The sequence below is a fragment of the Thalia democratica genome, chromosome 4 (genome assembly GCF_965202585.1).
Source record: "Thalia democratica chromosome 4, ktThaDemo2.hap1.1, whole genome shotgun sequence".
Lineage (NCBI taxonomy): Eukaryota > Metazoa > Chordata > Thaliacea > Salpida > Salpidae > Thalia > Thalia democratica.
Window position 1 is genome coordinate 53,800,152 of NC_139168.1, and position 18,519 is coordinate 53,818,670.

Sequence of the window (18,519 nt, forward strand, 5' to 3'; positions counted from 1 at the left end):
TTACGAAAATAAAGAAACCGTATAATCAAAGTCTTTTTGCTTACGTAAATTTTATTTTCTTAATAAAAACAAATAGCTTCTAGTTTAATTAAATCAAAAATGTTACTACATTTTCAAAATAAAGCATTTTAAACTTTAAATGGTATATTATCCTTCCTTTCTGACTAGCAACATTTTCTATACTCTTTGGTACATCCTCAGTACGATATCGGTTGCTTTACAAAATCAGCTAAGTTGGTAAATAACCATACTTTTACTTTAGTTGGATACCCTATTTTTACCAGCTGGTGTTATTATTAGCGGTTTTTATTTGAAGGTAATCTTGGATTTCCTGCATAGTAAGTTGTTCTAACGAATATTTTTATATGTTTTCTAAAACTACTAAAATTTTGTCTTTAAACGGAAACTTTAAAGTCACTACATATTTATCAGGTCATATGTTGGTACAATAAAGGAAGATTACTGTACAATTTGTTTTTATTTATATTCTAGTAAAGTTATTTCACTAGGATCTTTTGTTAGCAAACAATTAAACCTATATTTTTGAACAGTTATTTCTCAGGTCCTAATGTATTTCTTTTATTCAAATTTTTCAAATATAACTCAAATATATCACAATGAAATAAATTTATTTTCAAATTCACTCTTCTCTTTAAAATACAGTTAGTTAAAACTCAAATTTAACCTGTAAAGGTTTTTTTTCTATAGACAGAACTTAAAAACCTATTATTTTTACGTTTAAGCTGTACATCTAAAAAAGAAAGTTCATTATTAGTTTCTTTTTTGATGTTGAAATTGATTAAGTTATGAGCATTATTAAAATATTGAAAATATTAAGTTACCGTACCCATAAAATTTGTTCCACAGATATATTTTCAAGTGAAATAAATAAGATTAAGTTGTTATTAAATAAAAATGGGTATCCACAAGAGTTGGTTAAGAAAACAATTAAGTTACATATGAAAATTAATTTTGGATAAAAGAAATATGTACTTACTTTAAAACTCCTGTTTGTAAATAAAAGTTCAGCAATTAAAAAATAAGTAAAACAATTGATCAGAACAACTTACTATGCAGCAAGCCCAATATTATCTTCACGTCAAAACCACAAAGTGGTAAAGATCTGGTATCCAACTTTAAAAAAATAAGCGTTATTATATACCAGTTCAGCTGATTTTGTAAAGCAACAGATATCGGATCGAAAACAAGACAACTAAGAAAAATGATAAAAGAGGATATCCCAAAGACTATAGAGTGTTTTCGCCAGTCAGAAAAAAAGAGTAATATACGAGTTAAAGTTTTAAATACTTCAAAACGTTCGTCTCTTGCAGAACATTTAGTAAATTACCCAAAATGTGCAAATGGTCAAAGTTTAAATTGATATGAAACAATATAAATTTATAGTAATATTTTTGTTTAATTCAACTGGAACCTTTTTTATTTACTAAGGAGATATCTTTTATATTATATTTTTCTGATTTTACCGAAATTGTCCTTTTATATATAGTTTATTTTTTTAGATAACTTAATTAATACATTAGACTATGGAAAATTTTACACGAATGGGTCCTGAAGACAAAAAAGATTGTTCGTAATTCTGAAAATGAGCATGGCTTAAACAAACGAGAAAAAAAAAAAAAAATTAAGGTAGACAAATTAAAAGAAAGAAGATCAGCAGGTACTGCAAAAAGTAAAACAAAAAAAAGTAAGTTGTTGCATTATTAAAGATTACTTTTTAGGTTAAAACTTTCTAGTTAAGTATGCAAATATAGTTTTTTTAGTGAAAGTAAAATAGGATAAATTTAAAACGTAGTAATTAGTAACGTAGCTTTTTAATTACGTTATAGGTTTCAAATGTACCAATATATAATTATACTTCTTCGCTAGAAATAGTAAGGTAATATATACAACTATTTTACGCTATAAAATGAAATCTAAGGCCATGAGATTATCATTAGTTTTAGTTTTATTTAGTAGATCCAATCAATAAGTTGTTTATAATTTTTTTAAATTCAAAGTTACTTTTAAGATAAAAAAATCAAAGACCCTTAGTTCAACTGGATCTGATTTTATTAAAAGGATATTTTCTTTGATTAATTAAAAACAAGCTTATTAACTATCTTGTCAAGTGCAATTAGACATGGCTGATTTCACTAATTATACCAGCAAACAATTTTCTCGGAAATTTAAAAAAAATCACTAAAAACCTATTTTCTCCTTCGTTTTTGAGCTAGAGACCTCAAATTTTCAAGAAACATTCCTTTTATAATTTATAAGACTTTGAATGTTGGAATTTAAAAAATTTTTAAAAATAAAAAATTTAGATAAAAAACAAAAAAAAATAGGTGGGTTTCTTAATAAAAATTAAACTCTAAAATAAGATCAGCTTGTAAAAATCAAGATGCGCCCCCTATGCCCAAAAGTAAGAACATATAAAAGAAAATTAAGATGAAATGAGTTTTGAATAAATTTGAGAAATTTCTGAGAAAGCAAACCATAAAAAATTTATCTCCATACGTTTTGACTAAAATTTTTTACAAGTATAATAATTATTACCGACTACATCTCAAAAAATTTAAATTTTGTTTTAGATCTTTAAAAAGTATCTTATAAGCCCCACCTCAAACTGTTAAATAAGGGCAAATGTTAACTTTTTGTGAAAAAAACCTCTCGATTACTGACTTCAATTTTAGACTAGTTTCAATTATCTTCCTGTACAAGAACAAAATAAAAAACTAGAAGTCTTTAGTTATCAAGAATAATAGGAAAAAATATATGATACCAGCAAAGTAAAAAAAGTGTAGAGAATAGAGTTTTTGATTTTTATAACACGATATCTATTTAAGAAATAGTTTCAAAGTATTAGTTTATGTGTAGTAAATTTTAATAACTTTCTAGATGCAGATGATGTTTTACCATCTAAAATAAAAGACTGGTGTAACTTTGAATTCTCTGAAGAGTATATTCTATCACTTAGTCATAAAGAAAACTTAAACGGACTTCATAACAAGAATTTAACTTCTCCGAACATTACCATATCTTCATTACTCGTGCGTAATAAAATTAGTATTTACACTGAACTAGGTTATAAATCAAAGTATATCCCTTTAGCTTATAATCAGTTATTATTTTTAAGTTAATGTATATCTTTAACGTGAGTGTTTACTTTTTTAAAGAATATTATGTTTTTTTTAAATTTATTTATTTCAGTCAATAGAAATATATGCTTAAGCTTAACAGTAATTTCTTTTAACAAGCTGTAGTAAGGGAATAGAGGGGGAAAGTTATTTTTTAAATGCTGATTTCATTTTATAGATCTTTAACTTAGCTAACAATTGCTTTTCACAATTTTTTAAGGGTATAAAGTCGGAGAGTTCAATTACTCCTTATAAAGAAAATCAATTAAAAATGCTGAAAAATACCATTTCATTAAAAATCTATCTTGTACAACTTTTAAGCAACCGTTCTTAAACTTTTTTAGTCAAATATTAACATAACAATAAGTACTTTATTATACCATTTTCAAATATAAGTTCAAAGAACATAACAAAATTCATTTTATTATTATTTGTTTAAGTACTTTCGAGTAAGATTTATGAAAAACTGTATCTTACTAAATTTAACTGAATTGAAACTGAAATAAAATTATACTGGTAACATAACAATTCAAATTCCGACAACTCAAATTCTTATAAAATTTAAATAGTCCATATCTCAAAAAGTATAAAGTATTTTTTTAATAAAAAAAGCGGTTGCAAATCTATTAAATGTAATAAAGATACTAAAGAATAAACTGAAAACATAAAATTAAGAAAGAGAAATTTAAAATTCAGTATAAATAAGTACATTTCAAAACTTATTTTAGCCATATCTCTAAAAATTTTCAAAACTTTGCAAAAAAAAGGTGAGTAGGTATTAATTATACTTTCATAAGTTTTTTTTTTATAATAAGTTGTAGCTATTTATAAAAAAAAAATTAAGAATTTGATTTGTCAGAATTCGAATTGTCAGAATTTAAATTGTCGTGCACCCAATTATACAGAAGTCAAAACAATATATAGTATAAAGTAGAAAAACAAAATGACGTAAAAATTAAATCTATTTTAAATTTGAAAAATAAAAGCGCTTACCCCTCTATACCTATATGTATATATATATCTAATTATGTAAAAACAATAGTTTAGACAGCTGTTTCGTACATGAAATATAAAACTTCATGTACTCCTCAGTAAGCTACAGTTTATTACAATAGTAAACAGAAATTTAGGTTTTGAATTTTTTTATAATGATTATGGCGTTAGTAAGGATACAGTTTATTGTACAGTTAGCTGAATTTGAAAAATACGCTGTAGTTGTTAATTTATGTATTTTGGAAAGTTCGGAAAAGGTTATTTTAGAAAGATGTTTTAAACTATTAGAAAACTATTTTATACTGTTAGAAAAAGTTTTTTACTACTCGTGTTTGCGGCTTAAATTTTCCTGTGTTTTAATATTTAGTTAGTTTTAATTTTGCTAAAAAAGTACTTTTGATAATGGATGCATATGTTTTGTCTTTCGCTTTTCTCGTTAAGTGTTATATTCTTATTTTATTTATCAATTTCTAATTTTTCTAGGTTACAAAGTTTGCAGCCGAATTTAGTATTGAATTTAGATTTTGTCCTGTTTAATATTTCCCATTTAATTTTGTATTCTGTATTGTTATCTTTTAAATTCCATACGTAGCTCGCTAGTTCTGTTGTATGTCTTTTGTTAATATTGTTGAATGATGATTTGTGGTTTCTGTATCTTTGTTTGAAAGTATTTCCTGTGGATCGTAAATGTTGCTGTGTTGATTTATTTGATGTTATTGTTGTTTTATATACTATATTTGACACATTGGTTTGAACTTGTTTTGTCCTAGGTTTGGTTTTTATGTGTTAAAAAACAGTAATCACCTTCAACCAAATACTCAAAAAACTTAATAGATAAAATTAATTGTGCAATAAGAAAACATTCTAAATTAAACCAATGGAAAAATATAGACGAAGTGATCACCTGGTTTGAAAATTCAAAATATAACAAAAACTACAGATTCATAAAATTCGATGTCACTAAATTTTACCCGAGTATAACTAAAAATAATTTAATTAAATCATTAGAATTCGCTGAACAATTTTACCTTTTACCTCTTATAGGTAAGACAAAAAAATGTATCTAATAATAAACTCTTGTAAAGCAATTTTAGCACATAAAAACCAAACCTAGGAAAAAAAAAAGTTCAGACCAATTATTTAATGTAAGTATTGGATCATTTAACGAGGCAAAAATCTGCGATTTAATAGGGTTATTTTTACTGAACGAAATCAAAAAAAGTAAGATTTTTATAGATAATGAGTTAAGATTATATAGAGATGACGGACTAGTGATAACAAGAAGCAAATCACTGAGATCAGCTGAAAACACCGCTAAATATTTAATTAAATTATTCAAACAAAACGGCTTTAAAATAACAATAGAATCCGGATTATTCCAAACATATTTTTTAGATGTATCCTTCAACATGTTAAACTCAAGTTACTAACCCTACACCAAACCAAACTCACCAATTTTATACGTAAACTACAACTCCAATCAACCCCGACAAATACTAAAACAACTACCCGAAACAATAAACAGAATACTAATAAAACTATCTAACAACGAAGAATCCTTTAACAATACAGAAAATGAATACCAAAAAGCATTACATTCAGCCAATTATAAAAACATCTTAAAATACGATAAGACCACTTTACCAGAAAGAAATAAAAAACAAAGAAAAAGAGACATAATATATTACAACCCACCACTTAGTCTAAATATAAGTTGCAAAATAGGCAAACAATTCTTAAATCTGATTACCACATCATTTGACGAAAACCATCTATACAATAAAATATTCAACCGCAACAAAATTAAAATATCTTACAGTTGTACAAGTTATTTCATAAATAAAATAATAGTACACAACAATAAAATATTAAACAAAACAATGTAGACGATAAAAGCACCATAAAAGATAAACTTTGCAAGTGCCGTAAAGAACGTTGCCCTTTAAACAATCCACGCCTAGTGTCAAATATAGTATATAAAACAACAATAACATCAAATAACACAACAAAGCAATATTGACGATCCACAGGAAATACTTTCAAACAAAGATACAGAAACCACAAATCATCATTCAACAATATTAACAAAAGACATACAACAGAACTAGCGAGCTACATATGGAATTTAAAAGATAACAATACAGAATACAAAATTAAATGGGAAATATTAAACAGGACAAAATCTAAATTCAATACTAAATTCGGCTGCAAACTTTGTAACCTAGAAAAGTTAGAAATTGATAAATAAAATAAGAATATAACACTAAACAAGAAAAGCAAAAGACAAAAAATTATTAAAAGTACTTTTTTAGCAACATTAAAACTAACTAAATATTAAAACAAAATAAAATTTAAGCCGCAAACACGAGTAATAAAAAACTTTTTATAACAGTTTAAAATAATTTTCTAATAGTTTAAAACATCTTTCTAAAATAACCTTTTCCGAAAATTTCCAAAATACATAAATTAACAACTACAGCGTATTCTTTAAATTCGGCTAACTGTACAATAAACTGTATCATTACTAACGCCATAATCATTATAAAATAATTCAAAACCTAAATTTCTGTTTACTATTGTAATAAACTGTACCTTACTGAGTAGTACATGAAGTTTTATATTTCATGTACGAAACAGCTGTCTAAACTATTGTTTTTATATAATTAGATAAATATTTGGCTCTAATTTAATTTGTCGAGCACTATCGACCAGAACTATATAAAGTCTTTAATTTATATATATATATATATATATATATATATATAAATATTAAATAATCTGACTTTATTGCTAGTATAATTTTACATGTTTATTTAGATCTTGATGTATTTTTTTAGAAGTTATCTTCATTGTTGCGTATTAGTGGATGCAATCACTTAGCTTTGCCGGTAATTTCTTTGGTAGGAGCTGTTTGTTATGTACACAATCTGGACGACATGTTGTTATTATACAGGCTTACTCAGGCTAGTTAACCCTGTTTTTTAAGTAAAAAAGTTTATATATATGCTGTAAAACATGATTCTAATTGATTTGGTTTTATTCTTAACTCATTATGTTTACAATTATGGTATAAGTTATAAAAACAATTAAATTTAAACTTTAAAAAAATATTTTCATAAGTCTTGTAAACAAAATCATAAAATAAGTTTAAATAAGAGATATTCTGCTTTACTTTGATAAAGTTAATTGAATAAAGTAAATAAAATTGTATTTAGTTTTTCAAAGAAAATATGTATACATTGTTGGACGATTAAGCTGATTTTATTATTATTACAATTATTATTATTATTATTATGATTAATATTGTAAGTAGCCTCAACCAAACCGATTAAAAGGTTTATGGCTGATAATTGTGAAAATTTAGCTAATACCATTACAAGGACCTGTCTTAGCACATATGCTAATTTTTCTCTTTGTTGAAAGATTGGAATAAGCTAATAACATAGCAACTAATTCACATAGCAGGTCCAAAAAGTAAGTAAAATAAACAGCCAGAAAACCAATAAGAAATTTTGAAAAGTGTTGACCAGTCTAGCAATTTTATAGCCGCTATATACTCTTAAAACCTTTCAATTTTTGTAGTATCTTGATCACTGATTCTCACAAAAGTTTATTGCTCTTTATACAAATAATTTTTTTTTTGATATAAATAACACAATAACAAGTGAAGCTGATCTTAAATATTTCTATAAAAATTATTTTAAAAGATATTTATACTATACAATCTTAACCTTAAAATTTTAGAAGTAAATTGTAGTCTATATTTGTCGCCCAGATCGATATTTTCTAGCAAGCTGTAAAAGTGCTCAAATGAAGGTGATCTTGTAGTAAACATTTTGTTTATTAACTGAAATTCGAGAAAAAAGATCTTAAACATATTTGACAATAAATATAGTCAGTAAGCTGTACTTGTTTAACTCTATCAATCAAAGTTTGTGTCTCGGTAGGTTAAATCTAAAACCTGGATAGCTTCTTAAGTAAATAAAATGTATTAACAACAAGCCTAACAAGACTTTAGACGTCGTAAAGTCCTTAATTGTGTTTAATGAATTACTTTGTTTAATAACTAGTCTAGAGTGTTTGTGACAGTTTTTGTTACAAGTGGTCAATAAACGACAAAGTTTAAGTTGGTCACTAATGAGTTAATAAATAAAATACTCAGTTTAATAATTTGCCTAAAAATTAAATATTACCTCGATTATAAAGTGATATATTAAACATCAATAAGTACTATTAGGAATCTATATGCTTAAGCTATAATCCCGGTCAAAAAGTAGTAATTAAGAAGTTAAAATCAAATAAACACAGATTTTTTTTGCAAACTTACTTTTATAATGTCAAATTGAGAAAAGCTATGTAAACTTTTATACTTTTATTTAAACTGACTTCTTTGCTATATCAGTAAGGCGACAAGCCTTGTTTAGTTTTATAAGGGTTTTCTTATTATTTTAAAATTGCAAAAACAAAAGGTTTACTAAAGATTGATCTAGAACAAACTAAACTTTTATTATTTTAAATTTAAATTTACATGTAGTGGTGGCTTTGTTTTTAATAAAAAAATATTAAAAAAGTCTTAATAATCTTACTCTTTACTTGTTTTTTTCCGGCCTTATTTTATCAACAAAAACCTTGGTAGAAAAGAAACAAAAAAGATTAATGACGTTTTTAAAAAGGTGGGAAAAAGTTATGTTTGTCGACAAAAATTTTATAATCAAAATCTTTAAATCACTTACCAATAAAGTCAGTTGTGTGAGCTCAAAGTATTATCACCAATAAACAATTATTAAACAAAATCCAAGGATTATCTGAAAAAACCTAACAATAATGATTTATTTAGCATTGAAAAAAATGTTATGAGCACACTTTAAAATCAAAAAACCAAGTTGATACAAGTATGAAATGAGTTGCGTGAACCAAATTGTATACTGCAAAAGAAACGTAAAGCGCAAGTGGAGAATACAGTGAGCCAATTCAGGGTGCACCTCAAAAGTTTATAAATGATACCTAAAATGCACTCTGATTCACTATTGATATGTTATTTTATATTTAAGCTTTTTTATCTATTTCCGTTTTTAGTTTATAATATCTTCCATTAAATTGCTCTAAATGAAGTTTTCATAATTAATTAATTCTGACGAGCCATGTTTAGCGAAACATTTTTTGTTCTTTAGTGTACTCTGAAAAATATGATATTCAGTAGGGTAATATACTACGACTTAAATCCTTCTTTTATATTTTAAATTACTTAAGTATCTGTAGCTAATATTTTCAATTTTTAAAACAAATAGAAAGAAATCTCGGTAACTCTTTTAAATAATTGTGTGCAAGTTAAGTATTTTATATATAATCTTAATACCGACTAGAAAGTAAATCTTTAATTTAATCTTAGTGGTTTCAACATTTACTTTTCTATAAAAACTTAATATAGAACAAAATACGATACACTACTGTTATCAATATTAGAACTTACTTAACTACGTTCTACTGTTAATACTAAAAGTATAGGTTCGGCACAATCTTACTAAAGAGCGATAAAAAATAACACTCACACACATGCAAGTCAGAGCTCGATGGTTTGTTTGCAGGACAACTTTTATTAAATGTAATAGCGTTTATTTACTGTCCTCATCAATTCTTACTGAAGTCAGAGACAAGCTAGGACTTGAAGCTTATGAAACGTCTAAAAGTCCGCTTTGGTTGAACTACAATAGAAGTTTCTACTTGAGAAACGGTTGTTGAAAAAACAATGAAAGCTGGAAATAAATACAAATCAATATACACTTGCTTTACTCTTTCGGCCATTCTTACAGGAAAATAACTCACTGTAAAAGTGTAGCTCGAAAATGCTGAGTAACAGTCGCTAAAAAACAACGAAAGCTGAACGCGTATAATCGCTAAAACACAATTTAAGTGACGTTCACAATTAGTCCAAAACACGTTCTGGTAAACGTTTCTCGAGGTCCTGTTTATTACTAAGCAGGGTTGCCACTCGGTCAGGAAAACAGGAAAAGTCAGTCAGGAAAAATTAAAAAATATGACAAAAGTCAGGAAAAATGGGGGGTTTTGAAAAAAGTCAGGAAATTTGATAAAATTAAAAAAAAGTAGATTTTGTCAGTTTTAATTTACAAAATTCCTTATTTTCCAAAGCCTTCAAATGATAAAAATTGATAAAAAATCCTTTAAAGTCAGAAAAAAATTCTAAAATTTTCCTAGAAATTTACAAAATTATATAATTTCCAATGCCTTCATCTGGTATAAATTAGTAAAATATCCTTTATAAAACTGCAAAAATTTTCTATTAACATATTGAACAAGTACCCTACTTGAACAAGCAGATTTTGTAAGCTTTTAGTATTGATGATCTATAGCAAGGACACTTGCTAGTGAAACTGTGATATATACACAAAAGTTTATCTAGCATAATTTTAGAATCAAAGTATTTTTTGTTTAAGTGAATAATTGAGTTCTTTATAATTAAGCAGTTAGTTTAGTATTTTATGTAACAAGTTGATGTGTATACTTTACCTCTTTATAATTTTTTCAAAGTTGTTTTAATTTATAAATTAAGTTATAAGAGAGGTATATGCCAAGATTAAGTTTACTTATTGTTTGTATTTTTTGTAGATTAACTAAAATTTTTAAAGTAAATAAGAGTATATTTATTTGTCACAAATTTTATACTAAACGATAAGAGGAAGTATTTTATACAACAGATATATAGTTTACTTTTTTATGTCTTTTTTTTACAGTTACTTAAGTATATTCCTTTTTGATTGATTATTAATTTAAGGATTTTATATTAAATAGTTCTGGTAGTACTTTATTTAACTAAGTGAACAATTTGCATTAGTAAAACTGATTTAGAAAAGTCAGGAAAAGTTTGGTAAAAAGTCAGGAAATTTTTCTCAGCTTGATCAGTGGCAACCATGACTAAGTCAAACAATATACAACTCTAACAAATAAATACTAAAATCTGGATAACAAAGAATCTAAAAAGTACCTGCTAAAACAAAAAAGCCAATGCTTTAATTGTAACTATTCTTGCCAACAATAATAGCAAGCCGAAACAAAAAGCGAATAAACCTGCAAATGCAAAGCGTACTCTCTTTAATCAAAAAAGCTGCGACGCTTAAGTACGACGGAAGTTTTAACATTCTTCTCAAGAATATTCAAAAACTGCAAAACTGTAAAATACTCCCCTTTCAAGCCGCGCTTGGCTTTATATAGTATTAAGCTAGAGTAATAAAGATATTCTTATTTTTAAAGTGTCTCGGAACAAGCAGATAAAGCTTACAACGGGTCTAAGCAATTCTCTCTACCTTAGTGTTAATGACTTATCATTGTCTGGTGTTTTCAAAGTTTAATTACGAATTGATCCTTATCTAGATTTTCACATTAACTCTGTCAAATATGCTTTTATATTATAATGTAAACTATTGTATAATTTTTTCATCAAGTTTATTAGACAACTTAAGTTCGCTTATACAGATTGAAGTCTGCTATGAAGTACATGACCTTCAAGCTGCTGAATTTTGGGAAAATGATTTGAACAAAGTTCCTATTTGCCTCAAAGATATTGCTTTATATAGACAGGTATAACTTATTTTTAAAGATTTTTTAACTTCAGTATAAAAATTAAATTTCTTTTATTGAAATGGTAACTATACATGTAAAATTTGTTTATTTTTGTTTTATAAAAATAAAAGATACGCAATTAGGCTAAAAATAGAGAATAAACTAACAACTCTTTGAAGTTTTACTATAAAGTGTTAACACTCTTTGAAGTGCTTATAAAATAGCATTTAATTTTCAATTTCGCGCATGTGCAGTTATGGTTTGTTGCGTGTGGCAGTTAAGTGTATTATTATGCGTAATTCGGTTCTTTTTAACTGACAAAATTTCGGGCCTTCGTTGTATAAATTAAAAGTATGCTTATTAGTTATTTTGTTGTAGATTTAGATTCAATAGTTTTGTTATCACTTATAATTTTAGTCTAGCTTATTTTAGTGTTTATTCCTTTTTATCTTCTTCGCTTATTTTAATTCGTCTAAATACCTCATTAAGTTTTAATAAATAAAATGATTGTTTTATCGGGGGCGCAAATAGTTTACTCTTTACTCATATCTATCCCTCCTACCCGTAAGCAATCTCACTATTGCGTTATACAAGAATTAATTAAATAACTTGTTCTTGTATGTTTAGATCAAAATCGACTTTTGTTTCAATCAATATCTTATTTACAAGATTATAGATTTGTTATGTAAATAAAAAATAAAATAAGTTAAATTTAAAGGCACTATATGTTCCGTGGGCATCTTTTTGTCCAGTCAAGCAGAAATTAGGAGTTTTAACGGGTATGTAAAGCGTTTCACCAGATTTTGTTCTCTTTGCTATCTTGATCGCGAGTTAAAAATAATTCAAAACACTTTCCTTTCTCTTGGTTTTCCAGGTAACTTAGTGTCAAAAGTAATATAAAGAGCAAAAAAGTTCAACAGCGTTAAAACTTATTGACCCTTAGAAGTGTCTAAATTACTTAAAGCTTCCTTTTCTTTGCAACAATTTTTGAGAGGTTTTCTTAGAAAAGTTCTGGGGAAAAAAATAGGTTTTTTGCTCTGTACAGTTTTGTACACTAATCGACCTCTAATTGGAAAGTTTCTCTTACCAAAAAAAAAAAAATAATAATATCTTTTATAAATTTAGATGTGACTGTAGTAGTGACTAGGTGGGAAAAACGAATCAAAGGTTTCACTTACAAATTTATCAGCATGTACCGAAAAAATTAAAAGCTGGTTTAATGCTTTATCGGAATATCCTTAGAAAAACTATATTTATGCGGTTGGATAACACTTAGTTGACAATCATGAATGTGCCAGTAACTACAAAGAGCAGAAATTTTAATTACAGTATTAATAACACCCGATTATTACGTATTTTTATATAGTACAAACTTTTAACGTTTTGACTTCCATACAATTTTATTTTATTATAACTTAATAAGAGACCGTTTTGGTAAGCCTTAACTTGAAAGTACTTGGCAAAAATAATTTTTTATGAAATGTCTGTTGTTATATATTTTAAATATGTGACATTTTTTGTGTTACATAAATATGTATAAGGTTTTTTGCTACTTCTCTTGTATATTGTTGAAATTGTTTTTTCCTTTATACCAATAAATATTTTAAAATTCTTGCTATTCAATATGTTCATTGCTACTTCAAAAATTGCTGCAACATAATGGCTACTATGATTTTAGAACTAATATGCTTCGAAAGCTCAGGTTTTTCAAGCACGATTAAAATTTTGATAGTGAAGTTTAAAAAAGAAATATGGTTATTTAAATCTTTTACAGTTTTTAATAAGAAGTATGACATTTATGTGGATGTTATATAATAGATAAATAAAAATTAGACGTCCTAGGTAGTTAAATTTAAGTTATACACTAAAATAAGCTAGAATTTTTCATTTTTCGCTATTTAAAAAGTAAACTGTCAATCATATAAGTACTATTTTAATCATTACTATGTCTTATTTAAAGAAAAACAATTAAAAGTTTTATACAGTTTTTAATTCTGCAATCTACTATAACAGAGTAGTGTTCAATCTAGTGTAGAATCAAAGAAATCTGCTGAATATTTAGTACAAACATGGTGTAGATCTGCAAGAGTCTTTTTAAAGTTTGTTTTTAGTATGTAATAAAATATTGGTTATAATTCAAAAAACCTCTAATTTAAATTACACCAGCTGTTTAAAATTATCATAATTTTTATTTATACTAAAGTTTTATAAGTAATAATAAGTCAATATTTATAACATTTCTTAAAGATTTCTGAATAAATACTGTTTGGTTTTACTAAAAACCTAAAGCTAACACAAATTAGTCCTTGCAAATTAAAATGTATACAACTTTAGTCTGTTTTAATAAGTTTATACAACGTCTATCAAAAAAAATTTAGAAACATCTCTTTGCTATTCTAAATTATGCTTCATAGATTTACTATAATTAAAAGTTTTTTTCTTAGTTTAGGGCGAATCGAGCAAGCAAATTTTCTGATACAAGAGTGTGAAAATATTTTAAATTCTGAGCAGCAAATTAATATGTTACATTGTAAATCTCACTTGGCGTTGTATGAAGGAAATTGTAACACAGCACTTCATTATATTATGCAAGCTCAAAAATCCATGAAAAGCATAAGTGACTGGCAGGTAAAGTTAGACTATGGTTAAAATAAAAAAAGAACTTGTTTAAATTTTTGAATTTTTAATTTTTATTTAAAATATTTAATTACAGGACAATCTATCCTTGTTATCAGAAGCAATTTTACTTAGTAGAAAACCAGGAAAAACTGACAATGCGATTATATATGATATACTAAAAACCGCGATAAATACAATTGAAAACTGCATTAAAAAATATCCTAACAAATTTTTTGAATATAGTGAGTTGGTATTGTATATAGTTAAGTCTTATTATGATATTTATTTGAATCGCAAATTCAATATGTTTTCATGAATTTTAGATTATAAACTACTTCTATGTTTTAGTTAGTATTTTTAACTTTTTGATTTTAATAATAACATATTAAGTAAAACGTTTCATTTTTCTATAATTATATTTTAACTTATTTAAAATTTAAATACTTATTTAGCTGTTTTCTTATAAAACTTTGACTTTTAAAATGTGATTGAAAAGTAAAGCATATAAAACAATACGACATTAAAACACTAGTCTTGTAGTTTTTTGTCTGTAACACATTTAAAAAGTTAATTTTAAATTATATAGACTTTGATTTAAAGAATATTAATTTTTTTTAATGTAAAACGAAGACTAAATCGAAAATATACTTAACTAATCCTCAAATAAAAACATAGGTAAACTTTAAAAATGTAGCTTAAAAGCAGAGGCAATTTCACGTAAGCAATTTAAAACAAACTTATTAATTACGCTTTACTTGTTTCTATTTAACTTTTAATAAAAAAATCAAATTCGAGTCATTTTTTTAGCTTGCCGCAATTTGTCTCTTTATTCAAGTCTAAAATTTACAACTTTATAAAATAACCAAATCATTTGACACTAGGCGTTTTGAACTCTATTTATAAATGTTGGGGTTCTGATAAACGTAAACTCTGTTTTCTGTATAATCGTCTGCTATACAAGGTTTGGAGTATTTTTTGAATAAGAATTTTCTAGAACAATACGTCTTTTCAGATTTTTGCGCACGCGTTGTGTGCTTAGTTGACTTCTTGCAGATGTTAGACGCCGACAAAACTATACCTTTCCTGCTATTAATACCAATAGTGTACTTTGAATGCTGCTTAATTGATATAACTGGTGTATTTTACTAGCTATCTTAATGCTTAGAAATTATCTCTACAGTACTAAATATAATATAAGTGTAAATGTAATTGGTTTAATTTAAGCATTGGTTACTTATATTATTGTAATTTGTTTTAAATCAAACAATTCAAAATTCTCAACTTAGATATCTTTTAAGTAAATGTTTATCTCTTATTTATTTTCACAGTTTATTTTTAATAAAACAATGTTTCACTCTTATATTGGCATATAGGAGATCATCAGTTGTAATATAAATCTGAAAAAAGTTTTTGAACAAAATAAATGGAAGTTAAGTAAAAATATTAAATAAAACAAATAGAAAAACAAAGTATTGAACTTTGGTTCAACAACACAAAAAAAGTTAATGATGCTAAAATTAACTAAAAAACTAATGCTTATTATAAATTTTTAAGAATTTTATTGGTAATATAGACTAGAAAAAAAAAGATAATTAATAAGTTAAAATAGTAATAAAACAGGACTCTCATTGAAATTAGTTGCCAAAAAATAGAAATATAATAATAAACACAAGATTTGCAATTGATAAGGTTTTACATTGACTGTTAAAAATTAAAACTCAAAATTTTTAACTTAGATTTATGACATAACTATATTGTTGTTTAAATTAGTGTACAAGTTGAAATAATATGTTTTTCTTACAAGTTTAAAAAAATTTGTTAAATTGTCTTATTGAATAACGTTTATGTAATCAAAAATTTTAATTTTAATGTAAAAAAAATCTTAGAGGCGATAAAAACTCCATACAATTACAAATGATTTAACTTACTAATTAACAGGTGCTAGTTTAAGTTTTAAAGCAGAGTTTCTAAAAATGTGGACAGATTGCAAACAGCTCGTACCTCTTATTAACGTTGACTTGTTGTTTTTGTTAGCATTCTAAGCAAAAAATTGTTAGCAAAAAATTGAACAGAAAAATAAAAAATGCTTTATAACATTTGACATATTTAACATCTACCCGAGTATTAAATACACCACCTAATAAAAGCCATACACTTTACAAAAACGTATACAGATATAGAAGATAACGATATTAAGTTAATTGAACACACATGCAAAACAAATTTAACCTATGACAATAAAATTTGGATCAAAAATGATGAAAATGCGTTATTCGATGTACCGATGGGCACTTTTTTCAACGCTGAGCTCTGCGACCTTGTGGGACTATTCCTCCTAGACCGCCTTAAATCTGTTTATAACGCCAACGAGATCGGCTTATACAGAGATGACGGCCTTGCTATTATAGAACAAAAAAGCAATCAATCACTAGAAAATATAAAAAAGAAAACAATTAAACTATTTAACGAAATTTGCTTCAAAATAAGTATCGACGTTGGCACAACCGTATGTAATTTCTTAGATAAAACTTTAAACCTGACTAACAATATATACAAACCATACCGTAAAGAAAATTTACGACATAAAATGGAGCATCCTCCACCACATTGGGGAAATTAAAAGCATATAAAGCATCTGCAAAACTTGTATTTTAGAAAAAATAGAGATAGCCGATGCTAACAAAAAAGTCAACTTAAATAAGAGGTACGAGCTGTTTGCAATCTGTCCACATTTTTAGAAACTCTGCTTTAAAACTTGAACTAGCACCCGTTAATTAGTAAGTTAAATTATTTGTAATTGTAAGGAGTTTTTATCGCTTCTAAGATTTTTTTTACATCAAAATACGATCCCAAATTAAAACTTTTGATTATCCATTAAGACAATTTAACAAAATTTTCTAAACTTATAACAAAAACATATTATTTCAACTTGTACACTAATTTAGACAACAATATAGTTCATAAATCTAAGTTAAAAATGTTGAGCTTTAATTTTCAACAGTCAATGTAAAACCTTATCAATTGCAAATTTTGTGTTTATTATTATATTTCTATTTTTTTGGCAACTACTTTCAATATAAGTCCTGTTTTATTACTATTTTAAGTTATTAATTATCATAATTTTTTTCTAGTCTATATTACCAATAAAATTCTTAAAAATGTAACATAAGCATTAAACTTTTTGTTAATTTTAGCATCATTAAGTTTTTTTTTGTTTTTAAACTATAAGTTCAATACTTTGTTTTTCAATTTGTTTTGTTCAATTTCTGTGAAGCGTTTCACCAGACTTTGTTCTTCTTGCTTTCTTGAAGGCGAGTTGAAAACTCTTCAGACACTTTTTTTCCCTTGGTTATCCAGGTAACTTAGTTTCGAAAGTTATATCAAGAACTAGAAGTTCAACAGCTTTAAAATGATTGGCCCTCAGTATACTTAAAACTTCCTTACCTTGGAAATATTTCTGAGAGGTTTTCTAAAAAAAACTTCAGAGGAAATAAACCGGGTTTTCAGCTCTGTTCATTTAAGAACAGTTTTGTATACTGATCGACATCTAAGTGGAATTTACAAAGATGTTTCTCCCACCCATGAAAAAAGTAACATCATCTATAAATTTAGTTGTCACTGTTGTAGTGACTACGTGGAAAAACATCTCAAAGATTTCATGTAAGAATCGATCAGCATGTTCCGAAAGTCTTGAAAAGCTGGTTTGATGGCCGTTCGGAGAATCCAACGAAAAAATATTTCTCGGCAATTGAGCAACAATTTGTTGGACCATCCTGAGTGTGTTAAAAATTATAAATAGAAAAATTTTTCAATTTTAGTGAGAGCGGAGAACTCTTTTCAACTGCATATTCTGGAAGCCTTATGTATTCAATCTTTAAGGACCAGTTTATGTAAGCAGAAAAAGTTCGTATACCAAACTAGACTTTTTAATTCCTTATTTTAAGTAATTTTAAAGTAATTAGTTTCTTGTTAAATTTTATTTTAAAGTATAATTTTAATTTTAATTTTTATCACTTGTGTTTATTTTAGATTGTTTTAATTCTAACGAGTTATATTAGTATACTAAATGTATATAGCATAAGCGCCTAGTTAATTTCAACATTCGATTATTACGTCATCTTATATTTTAAAACTTTAAACTACAGTATGATTTTATTTCAATTTGTATTCATTCTAACTTAGTAAGATACAATTT

General features: G+C 26.0%; 1 protein-coding gene across 1 annotated transcript in view; it reads left to right on the forward strand.

Moving 5' to 3' along the window:
• LOC145833723 (cilia- and flagella-associated protein 46-like) overlaps positions 1-18,519 on the forward strand; it is a 148,969-nt gene that overhangs the window by 84,207 nt on the left and 46,243 nt on the right. Inside the window, exons 33-39 of the mRNA XM_082940879.1 lie at positions 1,542-1,705; positions 2,899-3,050; positions 6,968-7,093; positions 11,619-11,723; positions 13,719-13,804; positions 14,150-14,333; positions 14,419-14,566. Coding sequence (XP_082797005.1) covers positions 1,542-1,705; positions 2,899-3,050; positions 6,968-7,093; positions 11,619-11,723; positions 13,719-13,804; positions 14,150-14,333; positions 14,419-14,566 — 965 coding nt within the window. The remainder of the gene's footprint in view (positions 1-1,541; positions 1,706-2,898; positions 3,051-6,967; positions 7,094-11,618; positions 11,724-13,718; positions 13,805-14,149; positions 14,334-14,418; positions 14,567-18,519) is intronic.